At 38.3% G+C, this 16,699-nt stretch overlaps 3 protein-coding genes across 3 annotated transcripts; all 3 read left to right on the top strand.

The window, feature by feature from the left end:
* Positions 1–2,200: 2,200 nt before the first annotated feature.
* On the top strand, positions 2,201–4,271 carry LOC105233269 (uncharacterized). Its single transcript, XM_049446551.1, has 4 exons — positions 2,201–3,233; positions 3,317–3,489; positions 3,548–3,732; positions 3,872–4,271. The coding sequence occupies exons 1-4, from the start codon at positions 2,455–2,457 to the stop codon at positions 4,145–4,147; spliced, it is 1,413 nt and encodes a 470-aa protein (XP_049302508.1). The 5' UTR covers positions 2,201–2,454; the 3' UTR covers positions 4,148–4,271.
* Positions 4,272–7,135: 2,864 nt separating this feature from the next.
* On the top strand, positions 7,136–9,521 carry LOC105233271 (uncharacterized). The gene is made up of 4 exons (XM_029553404.2): positions 7,136–8,097; positions 8,522–8,694; positions 8,760–8,944; positions 9,111–9,521. The coding sequence occupies exons 1-4, from the start codon at positions 7,352–7,354 to the stop codon at positions 9,411–9,413; spliced, it is 1,407 nt and encodes a 468-aa protein (XP_029409264.2). The 5' UTR covers positions 7,136–7,351; the 3' UTR covers positions 9,414–9,521.
* A 2,702-nt stretch (positions 9,522–12,223) lies between these two features.
* Positions 12,224–14,116, top strand: LOC105233272 (uncharacterized). The gene is made up of 5 exons (XM_011215311.3): positions 12,224–12,797; positions 13,108–13,283; positions 13,346–13,530; positions 13,665–13,880; positions 13,936–14,116. The coding sequence occupies exons 1-5, from the start codon at positions 12,409–12,411 to the stop codon at positions 14,008–14,010; spliced, it is 1,041 nt and encodes a 346-aa protein (XP_011213613.2). The 5' UTR covers positions 12,224–12,408; the 3' UTR covers positions 14,011–14,116.
* Positions 14,117–16,699: the final 2,583 nt, after the last annotated feature.

Here is a 16,699-nt window from a genome sequence, read left to right on the forward strand (position 1 = left end):
TCGAGATTAAATCTTCCAAATTCCATAAAGCTGAGCACTATAGTCAAAGTTGCAGCTGTCAACAACGCGCTTCTTCCATTTACTCCCAAGTACGTGATAAACGGATTATCTCAAAATGATATTTTTTAAAAAGTGCTGTTGAGGCGAATCAGGTTTTTCAAGGACTATGTGACCTCTCGATCTAATTTTCCCAACTTTGTAAAAAAAAAGCTTCAACAAACCGATCTCGTCAGAGGAAGAGTGTGTGGTACACTTATAACTCATTAATAATAGCACTTATCAGCAATCCCAACTTAAAGCATTTTCTATTTAAATATTTCTTATCTTTCACTGACCTTGAATTCTTCTGTGTTAAAGGTATCCTTGAACTTGCTTGTTTCTTCTTGGAACAATTTGTTCAAACTGGCACCAAGTTCACCCAATTTGGCAGCAAACTCGTTAGTGGCGGTTTCGTCGCGTGGAATGCGTGCCATCTCAATGAACTAGAAAAAATATGTAATATATAATCAACGATAAATAACGAAACGAAATAACAAGGATGGTTTTTAATAAAATACGTTTTTCCACTTTACTGACCTGGACAAAGCACAGCACAATGAAGAGGCCGAGAAGACACTTCAATACGGGAGACATTGTGTGAATTTTTGTGGTAACCGGAACTACTGAACTGCCAAGCGTGAGCGGTGGTAAGTGAATGTGTTGTCGAAGTGAAAGAAAGTCTTGCAAGAAGCCTTTGTCGTTCTTTTCATAATCACTCTGTAGATCAGCGAACTGATAATGGGTTCGAAGACATAGCGGAAACAGTTCCAAGTAATGAGTTATAAAAAAAAATTAACATATAAGGGCATTAAGGTGCGCCAAACTGTTCTTCGATATATTTTGTTTGAATAAATTTTTCTAAATGAAAGTGTGGGAGTGATCATTAAAGAAAATATGTATTATTTCTATGGAGTGTGTTATACAAGAGCTTGAAGTACAGACTTAGAAGTACACCAAATATTCAGTATAGAAGACGCTCAGGGGTTGCTTTAAAAATTTGCCCCGTTCATATCATAGAACATTTTCACAAAAAATTGCGCTGAATTAGGTTAGGTTAGGTTAGTCTCGTAGGCTAGTGAACAATGCGTAGACCAGATTCCTTAGTTAATGAAAATTAATCATCCTTCTGAATGCCACCAGCGCTTGACGCGAGTTGCAATAGACTATGTGGCCTCACTATCGATACCTCTTCCATTGTCTCATACAATAGGGGCCCCAAATCATGGACAAGGGTACAAGAGATGCCCAATTGTTTCGCTGGTTCATTGCTCTTGAGATTTTCTGTAGTCTTCTCGATTCTGCAGGCATGTGTCGCTTCTGTGACTGTGACCAGTGGATATTTCAATCATGTTCCTGCAGTCCTTTCCATCGCGTTTTGATTTTTCTTGGCATACTTCCGTCCAGTAGTATCACGTTTTTGACAGCCGAATACCACTCTTGGTTATCTCGTCCAATATCCTCACAAAGCCTGGCACCCAGCTGATCTGTAGTCGCTTGGTTTCGACGACATTTTCCTCTGTTATCCAGTTTTCCAAGACACTTCTGGCCGAAAAGTGGGATCATTTGGTCGCTCCTTGCTAAACGAGCGTTACCTACCAAGCCTGAAGGTAGCATAATATATCAAAACCCTGATGTAACCAATAGTCGCCGCGCCGATTTAGCCGCAAAATTTTCAGCAAAGAGGTCTATAGGGCCGGCTCAGTATTAGTTCAAGAGCAGCCGTTGGAGTAGTTATTGGAGCTCCTGTTAAGGACAGCGCAGCGAGCTTCTAAGCCGTTTCCATTGGCTTTCAGTAGGTACATTTCCGTAAATCTGACCACCACACTACTCGTACATAACAGAGTTTTTGAAACGCGGTTAGATTTCCGAATGAAAAATGTTATTAAAATCCGGGTCAATTCCAATAACGTAGAACCGACTGTTGTGGGAATTTACTACTTAACGGAGATCGAGTTTAACGATAATGGGTTCGAAGACATATGATTATGATTTTTATAAAAATATTTAGTCGGCCAGAGATAACGCACCCTAATACAGACAAATATATGCGGACTAAACATATGAGGGGTGCGGTTGCCTTAGGTTCATGGGGTGAAACTCATTCACTTTGCATGCAATACTCATAAATCTTTTTTTCAGTTTATTTTACTTCAAACATTTATTTCAATTTTTACGATTTTCTTAGCAGGAATACACGTTTCATAGCTACGCATCACAATTTTTTGTGTGCGTATTTTTTTTTGAAGTGATATTTTTTTTGCAATAAATAATACGCGCGCGCCACATTCGGTCCATTTGTCTGACGTAATATTATGCGAAGAAGTGTTCGGTCCATTCACGCAATTTAGGCTTAGAACGCGATCACGAGTATATACTATACATACATAGTTGCTAAATTTCCGATAACAATCGAACATGGACGATATAGAGAGAGAGGTGGGGCGTAAGAGCATCGCTCAATTTCGCAAGAGCATCTATGGCGGTGATGAAGTCGACTTCGCCGATATTTTTCAATTCGATATTGATGAAGACGATCATAAGAAAATATTAGATGTGATGAGGGACTCTCTACAGCGCTTACCTGATAGCTTTCGTAGCAATATTTTGGACCGATTCATAGATGAACATCCCGAGTTAAACTGGAAGATTGAGGAAACTGGGGAGAAAGACGAAGATCAAGACAATTTAGAAGACATTTTGAAAACATTTCGTTTTGATAGCTTAATACCTTCGCGTTGGGTGGAAGTACACGAGACATTTGACAGAAAATTGCGTCCGTTTTCGAGCGCTTTCATGATCAGAGATTCCGAAAAGTTTTGGGCTATAATTCAAGCAACTAAAGTAGCACATTTCGAGCCGGTACGCACGTATGCGGTTGAAAAATTAGGCAACGACATTAACAATTCCCTGTATATGATCTTTAAAATGAATTTATGCAAAGAAGAGGACTTCAAATTAGGAGACTTTGAGCATTTTCATGTTTTCAGTTGGACGGACGATCGATTTTTCGCCAGAAGACATATGAAAGGTATTGCTTGGGTTGATATTTTCATAAAATCGTTAACAGAGAAATGTTTGGACGCATTCAAATTGCGCTATGATATTACGGAATTGGTGCGACTGCTGAAACCGCTACTAGCAAGCTTCTATAGCGCAAATCCTGCGTTCATAAAAGAAAGCAAAGAAGTGATTGAGTAAGTAAATTAAAGATTTTTAGTGTTCCAGAAATATTGTAGGCCGGTTACATATATGTCGACTCATTTCCGACTCGCCTTAGAAATGCACGTCTATTGCTGGGTTTTCATGACAAAGTCATGAAAGAACTGGAAGAGAACCTCGAATTTTTCTGCCAAAAAGTCAATCAGATCACCAATATTTCACTCCACCGTCGAAGTGCGAACCGTGATGTGGTAAAAAACTACTTCGAACTGGAAACATTGGCCTATGTTGGTTAGTATGATCTCACGTTCCCAATTCGGTCCAACACATACTAAGGTGTGTTTCTTAGTTCGTGATCCCATCGAGAAGCGATATCAAATCAATTACTGCAAGCAAAAGACAGCTGACTGGCAGTGCTACTTTGAAAACCAGGAGCGTCAAATTGAGGAAAAATTACTTAAAGTTCAGAAGAAGCATAACGCCGAAGTCTACTGTCATTCATCCATGATGCAGTGCATATACGGCATAATAGAGGTTGGTTAGACGATGCTTAGAGGTGTGATTTCACGCCGTTGACAAGTGTAGTGTAGCTGTCAACTTTCTCATAGCATAGTTTTAGGCTCTAAAATGATAGTTCAAATTATTAAAATGTTTGTGTTTCATTTCCGCTTAGGACTACAAACGTCGCATTGAGGAACTGTCGCAAGAATATGATCGTCGTTTCAATGAACTCGAAGACAAAAATCACAAACTTAAAACCAATATGGATAAAATAAAGATTCAAACCGACTTTTTAATGGCCGAAAAGGAATACATGCAAGCGCGTATTGAGGAAATGCAAAAAGGCAAGGAAGTACAACTTCCGAAAAGGAAAAAACGCTCCCTCCTTTCGATGTTATCAAGTGCCAGCGTCAGAGAATTGAAGAAGAAACGTTCCAGGTTAAATTAACTAAATAACGGTGTATATTCATTTACTTGTACATAAGTAACGGTATTATATAGCAAAGAAATTCAAAAAGGTTTTCAAGAAATATACTATAGATACTTGTATTGACACAATTATTGCTTTCTTTTGCACATGAGTGCCAGGTTGGGCCTTTAAGTAGATGTGGTCATCATTAAAATTGTTATTTTATGATAACCATTAGAATATATTTTGGTTCTCTTAATTTAAATTTAACAACTTAGCGAGCCTATTGTGAATTAAGAACCATCTGCAGATCTTTTGAGATTTCCCTTCAGTAAGGTTTGCCATTTCATCACGAAAAGTCGTATATCTTTGTTCCAAAAACAAGTCGAAAGTATTAAAATCTACTACCGAAATTCGGAGTCAGTGGCCTCAGCTTTAAGAGCGCTACGTCCAATTTATGGTCGTCATAATCGTCCTGTAAGATCAACAATTGAGCGTCTGGTGGAAAAATTTGAATTCACAGGCACAGTACTAGATGTTCCCATGCCAGTGAGGCAAAGAAATGCCCTTAGTGTCGAGAATATTGCTGCCGTTAGCGCATCAATTGAGGAAGACTCAAATCAGTCTCTTACACGTCGCGTTGGACATCTCTGCGACGTTGATGTGGCGAATTTTGCGGAAAGATCTTAGCCTCCATCCTTACAAGATCAAATTGACGCAAGAACTGAAGAATTCCACGTTCATACAGTTTTTGACTCTAAAAGGCAAAAACTGTTCTAAGTGGTTTACGATGTCCTGGTTTGAGTTGAAAGATCCCTACTACAAAAGTTTTTTCCAGAGACCTGAACAAGTAATATTTCATAGTTTGCAGTTTATGGTGGGTGTTGTAACACATCCCATACAAACTGCAAATATTTTTGGCGAGACATCAAACTTCTATGAACAGTACACCTTATCTATTCATCTATTTTGACCTCCTTTGTTAGAGCGCATCACACAATTTGTTCAGCTGATCACAAAATACTTCAGAATTAATCAATATATTGTCAAGCAAAAGCTTAAAATAAAGGATATCTTTCACATCCCATCAAACAGATAACATAACCGTTTTGACTATCGGTTTTCAAGACCGTCCAATCTTTGCTTTATAAAAAACACTTTTCGTTGCCAAAAACAATGCGTTCCAAAAATGGATCACTTCTTTGACGTTTGATAAGCAAATATGTAGCAGGGGTTCAGCGACGAACAAAGATGAGGTATCCATGTCTTACTTTGAAATTAATCCTAGACGCTTGTGAACGGTCGCGTAAGAAAAATTTAATATCTCAAGTTTTTTTCAATGATTTGCTTTGACGAACGACTACATCGACTTCAAGAAGTAGTCCAGGACGTAGTAGATCCTCAAGGTCGAAATCGTCGGAACAAAATTTTACAAACCGTTTTCGACACTCGATATTCGATCGATATAAGATCCGAATGAGACAAACGCCATCGCACACAACAAATTATGGAAGTCTTCGCAGATAATCTCGAGAAAATTGACACCTTGGAAGAGAATATTTTGCGCGTTATTGCTGACAAAATTGACTCAGTCCTATTACTTTCCTGACAAACCCTGTACGTTCCAATTGCTGCAAAAAGTTGTCGAAAATTGGACATCTTGGCTAGAGTTTATTCGAGTCAGCCGCGGTGGTCTCGTGTCCAAAATTAGTTTTAGTTAAAACATAATGGAAAATCCTTATCTTTATAACAAAGTTAATTACTGAGCCTATAATTCTTCATGCAAAATACCACATATTAAAAAAAAACACCCTTGTTTAACAAATTGGAGCATTTGCGCCAAAGCAATGATAGAAAGGGGTGAGTAGGATAATCCCTACGACTTGTAGTAAAAGAGGATAAATGGTTGCTTTTTTCCCGAGGTTAAAAGCAAAGTAAACTATGTAATACGAAGTGATTTTATTCTTTATAACACATATGTTATAGGATGGCTAAGTGAGGTTCGATGTTGGTTGCAGAGATTGCACTTGAACTAATTTCTGCAGTCCTTTGTGAAGCCATAAAACAGAACTCTTGTATTAGATCTTATGAGTCATTAATGTACCTTGTCGTCAGTGCTTTCGCTTCCAAGTGCTTAAGTCTTGATCTAACAAACACGAGATAATCAAAAAGGAAGTGTGGAGATGTTTCCGACTTGTTTTTCTTCATAAAGCTGCTGCTGCTGACTCTCGGTAAGTTTTTCAATCTTTCAGCATGTATGGCGATAGGTCAGTGGATGGCTAGAAGTCCCACAACTGGAAGAAGGCTAACCTTACTGAGTAAAAAGACTACGCTTCCGAGAATCCCAACTATCCAGTAGTAGAATACACGAAGAGGCGGAAGCATTGACCTGTTTCATAAGATAGAGGGGATGGGGTGCCTTTCTACACAAGTTCGTCTGATTTACAGTTACCTGCGACTTCGCTTTGACTTGATACACAAACTAGTCTTATCTAGTGACTCAATGCCATTGACAGTTTTTTTGGCGACTCTATGATCCAAGATTCGATATACATAAAGTCAAAGCGTGCGAGGATTTGCGAATGCTCATTGTTCATTTAGAAACCTAGATTCTTTCAGTCTGAAAACAACTTTAGCGGCCATATATATACCTTCCGGAAATATTTGATCGCACTTTATGCAGAAAGCATTAAGTGTCGTAGTTGGAGTGAGCCTTAGTGGACTACACACGATGCTGTATATGCTTTAGAGCCCTCCACCTCACAAAGATCCCATAAAATATAATAGTATTGACTGTGTTGTCATTGAGTCAGGCAACTATTTTGGGTTAGAGACACTACCTTTTGCCATTGGCTCCTCTGCAGCAGTATAAGGTAATCAATGCATTCCTTGCTCCCTGCTCGATATTAGGCTTTCATGAAAGCTTTATTTTGAAGACTAGCCCTATAGTTTCGGACAAATCATTGCCTTTTAACTACTTTGCGATACTGAAACTCATTTTCTATTTGCAACAGTTTTCCTTTCAAAAATTTATTACCCTCAATATTTTTTAACGCGTACAAGCTTTTTACATACGTTTTACAATATAATATACGATACAATATAACATAGGATATATTTTTTTATTTAACTAGTAACGCAGTTCGCAGACATATACGTGAGCTTCAATCAGGCAAAATACGAAATACGAAACTTAATATTTAGTTAATCTACGCGAATCAGATAAATTATCAATAGCAAACCATGATTAACTTAGAGGACGGCAGAAAGAGCATTGCGCATTTTCGCAGAAGTGTCTATGGCGGCGATGAGGTCGACTTCACCGATATTTTCCAATACGACATGGATGAGGACGACCACAAGCAAATGTTATCTGTAATGAGGGACTCTATGATGCGCTTACCGGGCACGTTTCGCAGCGGAATTTTGGACAAATTCGTGGATGAACATCCGTCTCTACGATGGACCGTCGACGAGGATGAAGTAGACACTGCCGTCGGATATACTTTTGAGAGTTTAATTCCGTCACGCTGGATTTTAATACACGATGAATTCGACAAACAGTTGCGCTCATTTTCGAGCACTTTCTCCATACGCGATCCGGATAGGTTCTGGGGCATTGTACAGCGAACACAACAACCACATTTCGAAATGGCACGTACGCTCGCAATTGAAAAATTGGCTAACGACGTCAATACGTCATTGTATATGATTTACAAACTAAATGATTGCAAAAATAAGAACTTCAACCTGGAAGACTACGACCATTTTCAAGTTTTCAGTTGGACTGATGATCGTTTCCTCGCCAGGCGCCAAATGAAAGGCGTTGCTTGGGTGGATATCTTCAAAAAATCACTCACGGAAAATTGTTTGGACGCTTTCAAGCTGCGTTACGACATTATGGAATTGGTGCGTTTGCTGAAACCATACCTTATAAGCTTCTGTGCCAAGAATAGGGAACTCGCAGTGCAGACGCTAGCGATGATAAAGTGAGTTAACGAATGTCTCGAAGTAGAAAGCAGTTGTGTAGTGGAATTAGAAAACTTGAATTTGTGTTGACCGAAGGGCTGATGGGTTTGCTTAGAGTTTGACAGAGAGGAGTTTGATAGTAGAGGTCTCTAGTAAGTCTCTGATCCTGACAGTTCGCTTACAATAGATATGTCAGATGTGAAAATAGTATTCCACTGAAATTTATTTTGAGATCGGAGGGACTTTGCTAACAAGTCTTCCATTTGAAACCTCATTTTCTCTTAAAATCACATCTTCTAACACTAATTCTTCAGAGCGCAACCGCAGCTGTCGAGCTGTGCCTTCAGTCTTTTCAGTCTCTCAAGTTTACTGGTTACGCAACCATTTTAATATAATATTTCTTATGAAATATTTATCTATTTTATAAATTCACCGCTATTTTAGCAATGCAAACAATCTGTTGGAGATGCATAATAAAATCGAGGAGGAGCTGGAACAGAGTGTGGCATTATTTATGAAAAAAATCAATGAGATCACAAATATTTCACTGACACGCCGAAGTGTGGGCCGGGATGTGGTGAAGAACTATTTCGAATTGGAAACCTTAGCTTATATAGGTAAGTGACTCAGCATTTCTCTTGGCATGCCATATTAATCGCTTTACTTTGCACTCCACCACTAGTGCGTGATCCGATTGAGCAGCGTTATCATATGAATTATTTGATCAACAGAGCCGCTGAATGGCAGGACTACACGGACAAGAAGGAGAATGATATAAGACAAGAACTGGAAGACATCAACCGGAAGCATAGCGTGGAACTGTATTGCAACGCCTCGATGATGCAGTGCATATATGGCATAATACAGGTGCGCCAAATTTTCACGAAAGCGGCAGAAGTAAAAAGTTGGCAGCGCTGCATATTTGTAGGCGCAAACATAGTCAGCACAGTAATTGCTGCCAACAGTGCTGCCAGCTCTCAGTTACACTAAAATATATGTATTTTATATGCTACTAATTGTTGTACGTTTTCAGGACTATAAAACTCGCATCGAAACCATGACCGTGGAATATGATCGCCGCATGAGTGAGCTGCAAGATAAAAACACAAAACTCAAGGTTGGCTTGGATAATATGAAAATGCAAAAAGAGTTTCTGATGGGAGAAATGGAGTACATGAGTGCGAAAGTTAGAGAAATTGTGTCGGGTGGTGGTCCGGCTGGGGGTGTGAAACGTACTAAATCTAAACGATCACATCCATCGGTTGCTTCGCGATTATCGCAGGTATCCCGCTCCTCAAATAGGTTACGTCAGTCCAAGTTGAAACAAGCAAAGTAAAGTTAAACGAATACATACTTATTCGGTATAATTACGTCCATGACGTGTGTAAATTGTACTAGTTCCTGGTAAAATACATTTATCGAGTGATATATAATATATATTTTTAACAAACTTGCTGTGTTTTACAAATCTCGTATTTCGGGGTTTGAGAATGGAGTGAGTGTGTGGGAAAACATGCTTTGAAAAGTGGAGGGAGGAAGCTTCGGCGTAGACACTCCGTCTTTTTCGGTTTAAGGCTTCGCCGAAGACTATATGCAGCGTCTGTTCACCAGAGGTGTGGCTGCGATCGGGCGTCGGCCTTGAAACAGGCGGCTTGCTCTATAAATATGTAAATTCGCGCAGTGAGGATGTAAGTTGGGTTCGATACCCCCTCGTAGAAACCACCCCCAATGAAAAAGAAACAACAGCCTCTCATAAAAGACTCTACTTTTGATGACGACAACAGCAAAGGTAATATGGACTATGATTTATGGACATGCATCTGGAATGTCCAGTCCCTAAATTGGTTCCGATGGCCAACTGGTTGATGTCCTCGTAGAAGTGCGCCAAATATCGAAGAAAGCGCCCTGGCACGTTTCTGTTAACTCGGCCATAACCTGTAATTGAAAAGGTATTTTTAAAGCAGAAGACAAATGTGACCTAAACATATTCAGGCAGTACAAATACGTAAAACTCCTTGACGACTTTATTCTTATGGTTAAAGGAAAAATTCTAAACACAATTCTAAACGAGCTAACGTCAACCCAAACAAAACTGAAATTGTTTTATTTACTGGGAGGGATAAGATCACAAAAGACACTGGTTGCTTAATATTGCTGTAGAGGATCCATAAAGAAAATGTATTTTTTTGCTCTAAGAGCCTTAGTGAAACTTGGATCACTGCGTCGCACAGACCACTCGGGGCAGCTTTTCTCTGATCACATGACGACGACGAAAGAAGTCGCTCAGGAAGAGGCGCACCATAGTGTTTTTCAGACGAAAGTGGCTATTATTAATGTGGTGAAAGACGTACTGCTACGAAGTGTAAGCTCTCTGACAGCAGGGCGGCAATACTAGCGCTGAACTTGCAAACTGTGTGATCAAAGCTAGTCAGGGAGTATCTGCCCGCACTAGAAATAGCATCAACCTACTTCATCATCAGATTCGTTTAAGTATCGACCGAGCCATAGCGAGATCGCTGGCAACTGCAATACCTTCGAGCTGGTCAGAGGGGTGCTCCTGACAGATCACACCAGAAAGAGTCCGAGTTGAATCTCTCTGTCGGCTGTGAGATGCTTTTAGTCTAAACTACTTGCCCTTAGCAGAGCTCATCATCATCTTGCTAAAAAACACAGCAGTTCTACTGGTCCAATACGCATTCATGCGATAAGCCTAAAAACGCAAGTTGTCAAAGTTGTATGGAGGAGGGTGAGTTGGAGTTGGTGAGTTTTCTTCTCCATTGCAAGACTGAGGCTGAATAACCTTCAACGACAAAGGAGACAGACGAAACTGTAATTAGCCGTCTAATCAATTTTGCGCTAGGCTCAAAGATTTTTGTCCATTTGTAAGGGTCTTATAATCAATTATATGGGAGTTTTAGGTACCTCAACAGGCCAGCGTTGTAAGCTATCCAAGTGAGATACCTGTTCGGATCGACTTCTTAACCTAACCTAACACATATGTACATGACTAATTTGGTGGTGGTTTGTTGCTTCAGTAGATATAAGACTTAATAATTTCATTGAAAAGGGAGAAAAGGAGGTGTGCGATATTTCAGATCGGCTTGAGGGACTAGTTAGTATGACCTGAAGGACAGACTGTCGGGCACGATTAACTCGAATCAGATGTTTTTTTGATAGATTACGCGTGTTATATTATTTTGATTCAGTATTGTTCAACTTTATTACGAAAATTCACGTCAACATAATCGGCCTACTGAGCGTACTATTGGCAACAACATCACCCATCTTGAGACCCAGCATTTATAATGGATAATACTCAAACGAATAGATCACGTACAGCCGCAGTGAAGAATTTATAGCAACGGTATCTGAGAGAACACATGTAGACCGTGGAGAATCGATTCGGCGACGTTCGCTGCAACTTGAACTGACCTATGGAACGACTTGACGCATTTTACGTCGACATCTTAAATTGAAAACGTACAATATACAGCGTGTGCCAGAATTTAAGCCGCTCAACATTCCCAAGCGACATCGGTTCCCTCTATGGACTCTTGAAAAGTTCCAAGAAGATACGACGTTTCTGACTCAATAGGTATGTAAACAACCAAAATTACGGCATTTGGTAGAAAGAGAAACATGAAGATATTGAAGTGCTGCCATTTCATCCAGAAAAAACAACGGCTCGAACGAGTCATCGGAAATTGTGCCCAACGGATGGACCATCTAAGACCGCGGTCAACATTTGAAAGAGATAATCTTCAAAAAATAGATCCCAAAGGATGTTATTTCGAATGATAATAAATAATTTCCATTAAATTTGAAGTTACTGTGTTTGGCTTTACAAAATTAGGGAACCTCGAAATGAATGTTTTATACGGATTCTGATGTTGCCTTCGGGATGTTACTAACTTCTTGTCAAACTTAAGGCTTAAGGTATAAAAATTGTATTTCGATTAAAAGGACATTATTTAAATTTATTTATCTGATCGGGTTTAATTCAACAGATATCTTTCGGAGAAGCAATGCACGAGTTTTACTAACACTGTCGGAACAAGTCTTTATTTATGCAATTTTCCACTTGTTCTAATTTATTTTTTCCTTACATTGACAATTCTCTCAATAAACGTTAACATTTCAAAAGCTTAAAATAAAGTTCTCATTCTTTCATGTAAAAGACGCCGAAAAGAAGCAATCATTACATATTTTTACAACCAACTTTGAAGACAGAGTGATTGACATATTCTTATATTTTATATATATATTTAATTAGTAAAGAGTGTGATATACTATAACTGAAATATTCCACAAAAAAAAAACAACGAATAAAGATGCTGAAATCTCCTGCGTCCAGAGATCAATTCCCGAATAAAATGGCACATTCTCCAGTTGTCAAGCAATTGGCTATCGACAAGATGTTTGCAAATATGCAGCGCCGACTTTCATTACTTCACAACACACTTATTTGCGATGAGGAAGAGGCATATAAAGTAGAAACGCCTTACAAATTATTCAGTTGGTCCAAAGAAGATTTCGAAGCTCGACTGAAATTGGATAATTTGGTTTGGCTTGAGGTGTTCATTATGAATATGTCGAAGAGTTGTATGGGATTGAGAAAACTAGAAACTGATATCGAAGAATTACTGGAATTTGCCAAACTATTTTATGAGATTTTTGCGGGAAAGAATTTGCGAACAGAATTCATTGCTAAAAAGTTAAAGTAAGTTGAAAAAATCCTTTCAATCTATAAATAGATATGCCAACCATAGAGAATGTCTTTCGAACCATAAAGTTATTCGGTTTTGGTAAAAGTCAGGAAAAGTTGCAGGAGGAGAGATTTTTTGAAGCCGTGGTTCCCATTAAGCCCAAATTAATATTCTGGGTTTTCTGCAGTGCTTGAGTTGTAAGATAAAGCTTCTAGCCGATTGCGCTCATGAGAAAGTTTTTTCCCATATTTTTTCTAGTTTAGTTCAAACTTAATTTCCTTATTAAGTAGCAAAAATTCTATGTTATCAAAATTTCATTTACAGATCGGCGTTGGCTCTAATAGACTTACCAGCAGCTATGGAAACTCAGCTTAAGAATAATGCTAAAAAGGATGAAGAGTTATGTGTTCGTGTTCATGAAAAAATGTTTACCAAAACGGATGATAAAACCGCTAATAAAAAAATAAATGTACTGGAACATATATTTTCTGAAAGTATAGGTGAGTTTTGTAAACTATTTGAGATATTAACATTGACAATTATATAAGTACAATCCGTTTAGCTTACGACCCCATCGAAACACGTTATCAGATACGCTATCAAAACTCACTGGTCGAACAATTTGAGGATAGGACTTTAATCGAGCAGAATAAGATCCAGAAAGAGATCGATAGATATAACGAACTAATGCGTGTAGAAAAGTATTGCTCGCAGTGTACGATAAACGCTCTCTATGCAGAAACAAATGTAAGTACCGTATTTAACGAAGTGAAAATGTCTTTATTGAATTATCCTAACCAATTTGAGTGTATAAGACTTCTACTCATTGATTGAGAACAGACCAGAGTAGGAAAATACAAAAATTATCTTTTTTGTTGCAGAAATATAGAACCCGCATAGACGAGTTGGGTGCTCAATATACGAAGGAAAACGATGACATAACCAACAAGATCGCCATCAAGCGTGCGAATTGTGAAAAGCTACGTGTTCAGCGTAGCTATCTGGAGGAAGAAATTGTTCGCTTCAAGGAAGAAATCGCTAATGTACTACGTCAAAAGAAGAAGAAGAAGTCAAAGTTTCATCTCAGCCGCGAACAGGTAATCGAGCGTTAGCTTTATTGTAACACGCAACCACAATGTGTACATTTTGTAGAGTAATACTTCGCAGAGCAACATGGAGAGCCCACTACCTTTGGAAAAGAAAAATACGAAGAAGAAGACGAAGTAGTAAATGTGAAACACTATGTACATTCCAGGAATGCATTTTTATATATGTATTGGGTATTATATACCAATTTAAAATATATTTAATTTAAAAATTATGCGGGTTTTCATCCATATTCCATGAAACTAGCAAGTAAAATGTTCCCAAAAAACGAACTGATCGTTTTGAATACCGAACGTGCCCTTTTCAATTCAATTTCAAGCAAGTTCAGCCGCTGACTGGACCCACTCTTCGGTTGCTTTCTAAATATTCACGTAGTTAGTACACATTTATTTAATACAAACATTTTCTAGGGATGTACTGTAACACGCACAATTACTTTCAAAGATATAGAGTTGCTTCGTGATAAGGCTTGTTGATTGCTTGACCAAATATACAGAGGCCTACTTATATTAATTTTTTTTCGAGGGTCCATTTGCAGGGTGGTTCCTGCTCTAACGAATTCATCTGCTTCACAGTTGCCAAGAATTACACTCTGTTCTGGAACCCATTGCAGGTTTTTCGTAAAATGTTATGTTAGACCCACTAAGGGATCAAAGCACTCGTTCACTATTTTTGATGAAGTCCTATGAGACCTTAGTGATTTCAAAGCCGCTTGGCTATCGTAAATATAAATATATTCCTTGTGGTGACCACACACTTTGTCAGAATAGGAAATCTTTCATTAATGGCTGTGATCTCCGCTTGGAGGACACTGCAGTCGGACAGTAGACGGATCCTTATACTGGTATCTAGTTTTGCTGAAATGTCACATTCAACTCGAGTATCTAATTTGGACCCATCCGTGTAGATAGTTATCCCAGCATCCCTGTACACCTTACCACTTTCACATTATTCCCTGAAAGGGGAGTATTGGGAACCAAATTCTGAAAATTCGAAAATCCGTGATATTGGGTAGAAACGGGTACTTACACTGCTGGTCAATAGGTTAGACGGACGTTTAATTGCATTACAATTGTTTAAATATTTATTATTTTAATGATGATTGAAAAAAAGTTGAAAAGCAAAAACATGGAGAAATTAATGATAATATAAATATAGTGTTGAAATATTTATTCGCACTTAACAAAATTGTGTTTTTCAAACATTTTCTTAAAGTAACTCAAAAAAGGTGCCTTTTTCTTGGTCATTAGAATAGACGCACATACGCTTTTAAATTTTTTATAAGAAAAGAAATTTTTTTTAACTTAAATTTTTCGTTCGTATAACTATTTGGTTTATTAGAAATAAAGAAATAATAATTTCAGTAATGAATATTTCCTCCTTTGTTAGTAATAACTTCATATATCCGGTCATTCATAGAATGATACAGAGAATGTATGTAGCTCAAGGAAATATCCCTCCAAGCATCTCTAATAGCTGCAGTTAATGTTTCCTTATCTCCGTATTGCTTTCCTCCTTCGTATACCTTCCGTGTTAGCCAGCCCCAAACATTTTCAATTATGTTCAGATCTGGAGAATATGGTGGCCAGGTCATGACATTAACGTTTTGACTCGAAATAAACAACTTTACTACCCGGGCGTTATGAATGGGAGCATTGTCTTGTTGAAAAATCCAAGGAATTGGTCCAAAGAGATCTCTTAATTGTGGAAATGCGCACTCCAATAATGTTTTGAAGCGAGCGTCGTTCATCTTCTGATCGATAAAAACCAAGTCAATCGTTCCATAAAACGTAATGGCACCCCACACCATGACTCCACCTTCTCGGCTATGGTGGCGACTTAAAAATCGTGATAATAGTATTGAAAGCCATCAGGGCCATCTAAATTAAAACGTTTTTCATCAGTAAAGACCACTGAACGCCAATCATTAAGTCGCGTGCCAGATTGAACAGTCCACGTCATGTATTCTTTCGCGAATCGAAGCCGTTTTTCTTTGCGTAGTTCATTCAGAGGTGGTTTTTTCTTGATTTTTAAACGCTTTAGGTGTTTTGCATTTCTGATTGTACGCTGAACAGTTGAAAGGCTTGCTTCTACTCCGGCTAGTTCCTTAATCTTAGCTGCAGACTTAGTCGAATTTGAAACAATTCTAACAATTTCGCGTACTGATTGTTCAGACCGCGCTTTCTTTTTTCCTTTAAAGTTTTTTCCATATTCCTCTGGATCCTTTAAATATCTATCAACGGTTCTGGAGCTGCGTTTTATCTGTTTGGCGATGTTTCGATTGGATAGCCCTTGGGAGTGAAAAAAGTTTACTTTTTCACGCTCCAATAAGCTCAGAATAGTAGCTTTTCCCATTATTACTTTAAATATAGCTCGAAAACAATTTATTTGTTTATTTTTAGTACTTTTTTAATAACAAAAAGAGCACTTGTTTACGCAAGACAAAGAAATGTAAAGTGCGTCTATTTCAATGACCAACCGAAAGCGCACGTGATTGCCATAGACATTTCTGGAATCTTCGAATGTACAGTTATTTTTTCGCAAATCAACCAACTATGAGCAAATATTTTTCGGACAAGATTCGACTTCGACAAGAAAAGCATTTTGGACAATAAGAACAAGCATGATTATAAATATAACAATTTATTAAAAAAAAACGTTGGTGCGTCTAACCTAAGACCAGCAGTGAATTAAGTATCTTAGAACGTCATTTATTACAAGCGATTCTTTCAGTCTAAAAGCTTACTTTTCAGCTAATTGCTTGCAGAACAAGTTTGTGGGGAGTAAATGTAAAATGACGTTTAGTGCC

This window comes from Bactrocera dorsalis, chromosome 1, assembly GCF_023373825.1.
Source record: "Bactrocera dorsalis isolate Fly_Bdor chromosome 1, ASM2337382v1, whole genome shotgun sequence".
Taxonomy (NCBI): domain Eukaryota; kingdom Metazoa; phylum Arthropoda; class Insecta; order Diptera; family Tephritidae; genus Bactrocera; species Bactrocera dorsalis.

Coding starts and splice junctions, on each gene's coding strand:
- LOC105233272 (XM_011215311.3), top strand. CDS start 12,409: ATGCTGAAATCTCCTGCGTCCAGAGATCAATTCCCGAATAAAATGGCA. Junction 12,798..13,107: donor TTCATTGCTAAAAAGTTAAA/GTAAGTTGAAAA, acceptor TTTCATTTACAG/ATCGGCGTTGGCTCTAATAG. Junction 13,284..13,345: donor TATATTTTCTGAAAGTATAG/GTGAGTTTTGTA, acceptor CAATCCGTTTAG/CTTACGACCCCATCGAAACA.
- LOC105233269 (XM_049446551.1), top strand. CDS start 2,455: ATGGACGATATAGAGAGAGAGGTGGGGCGTAAGAGCATCGCTCAATTT. Junction 3,234..3,316: donor GAAAGCAAAGAAGTGATTGA/GTAAGTAAATTA, acceptor GACTCGCCTTAG/AAATGCACGTCTATTGCTGG. Junction 3,490..3,547: donor GGAAACATTGGCCTATGTTG/GTTAGTATGATC, acceptor TGTGTTTCTTAG/TTCGTGATCCCATCGAGAAG.
- LOC105233271 (XM_029553404.2), top strand. CDS start 7,352: ATGATTAACTTAGAGGACGGCAGAAAGAGCATTGCGCATTTTCGCAGA. Junction 8,098..8,521: donor CAGACGCTAGCGATGATAAA/GTGAGTTAACGA, acceptor CCGCTATTTTAG/CAATGCAAACAATCTGTTGG. Junction 8,945..9,110: donor GCATATATGGCATAATACAG/GTGCGCCAAATT, acceptor GTACGTTTTCAG/GACTATAAAACTCGCATCGA.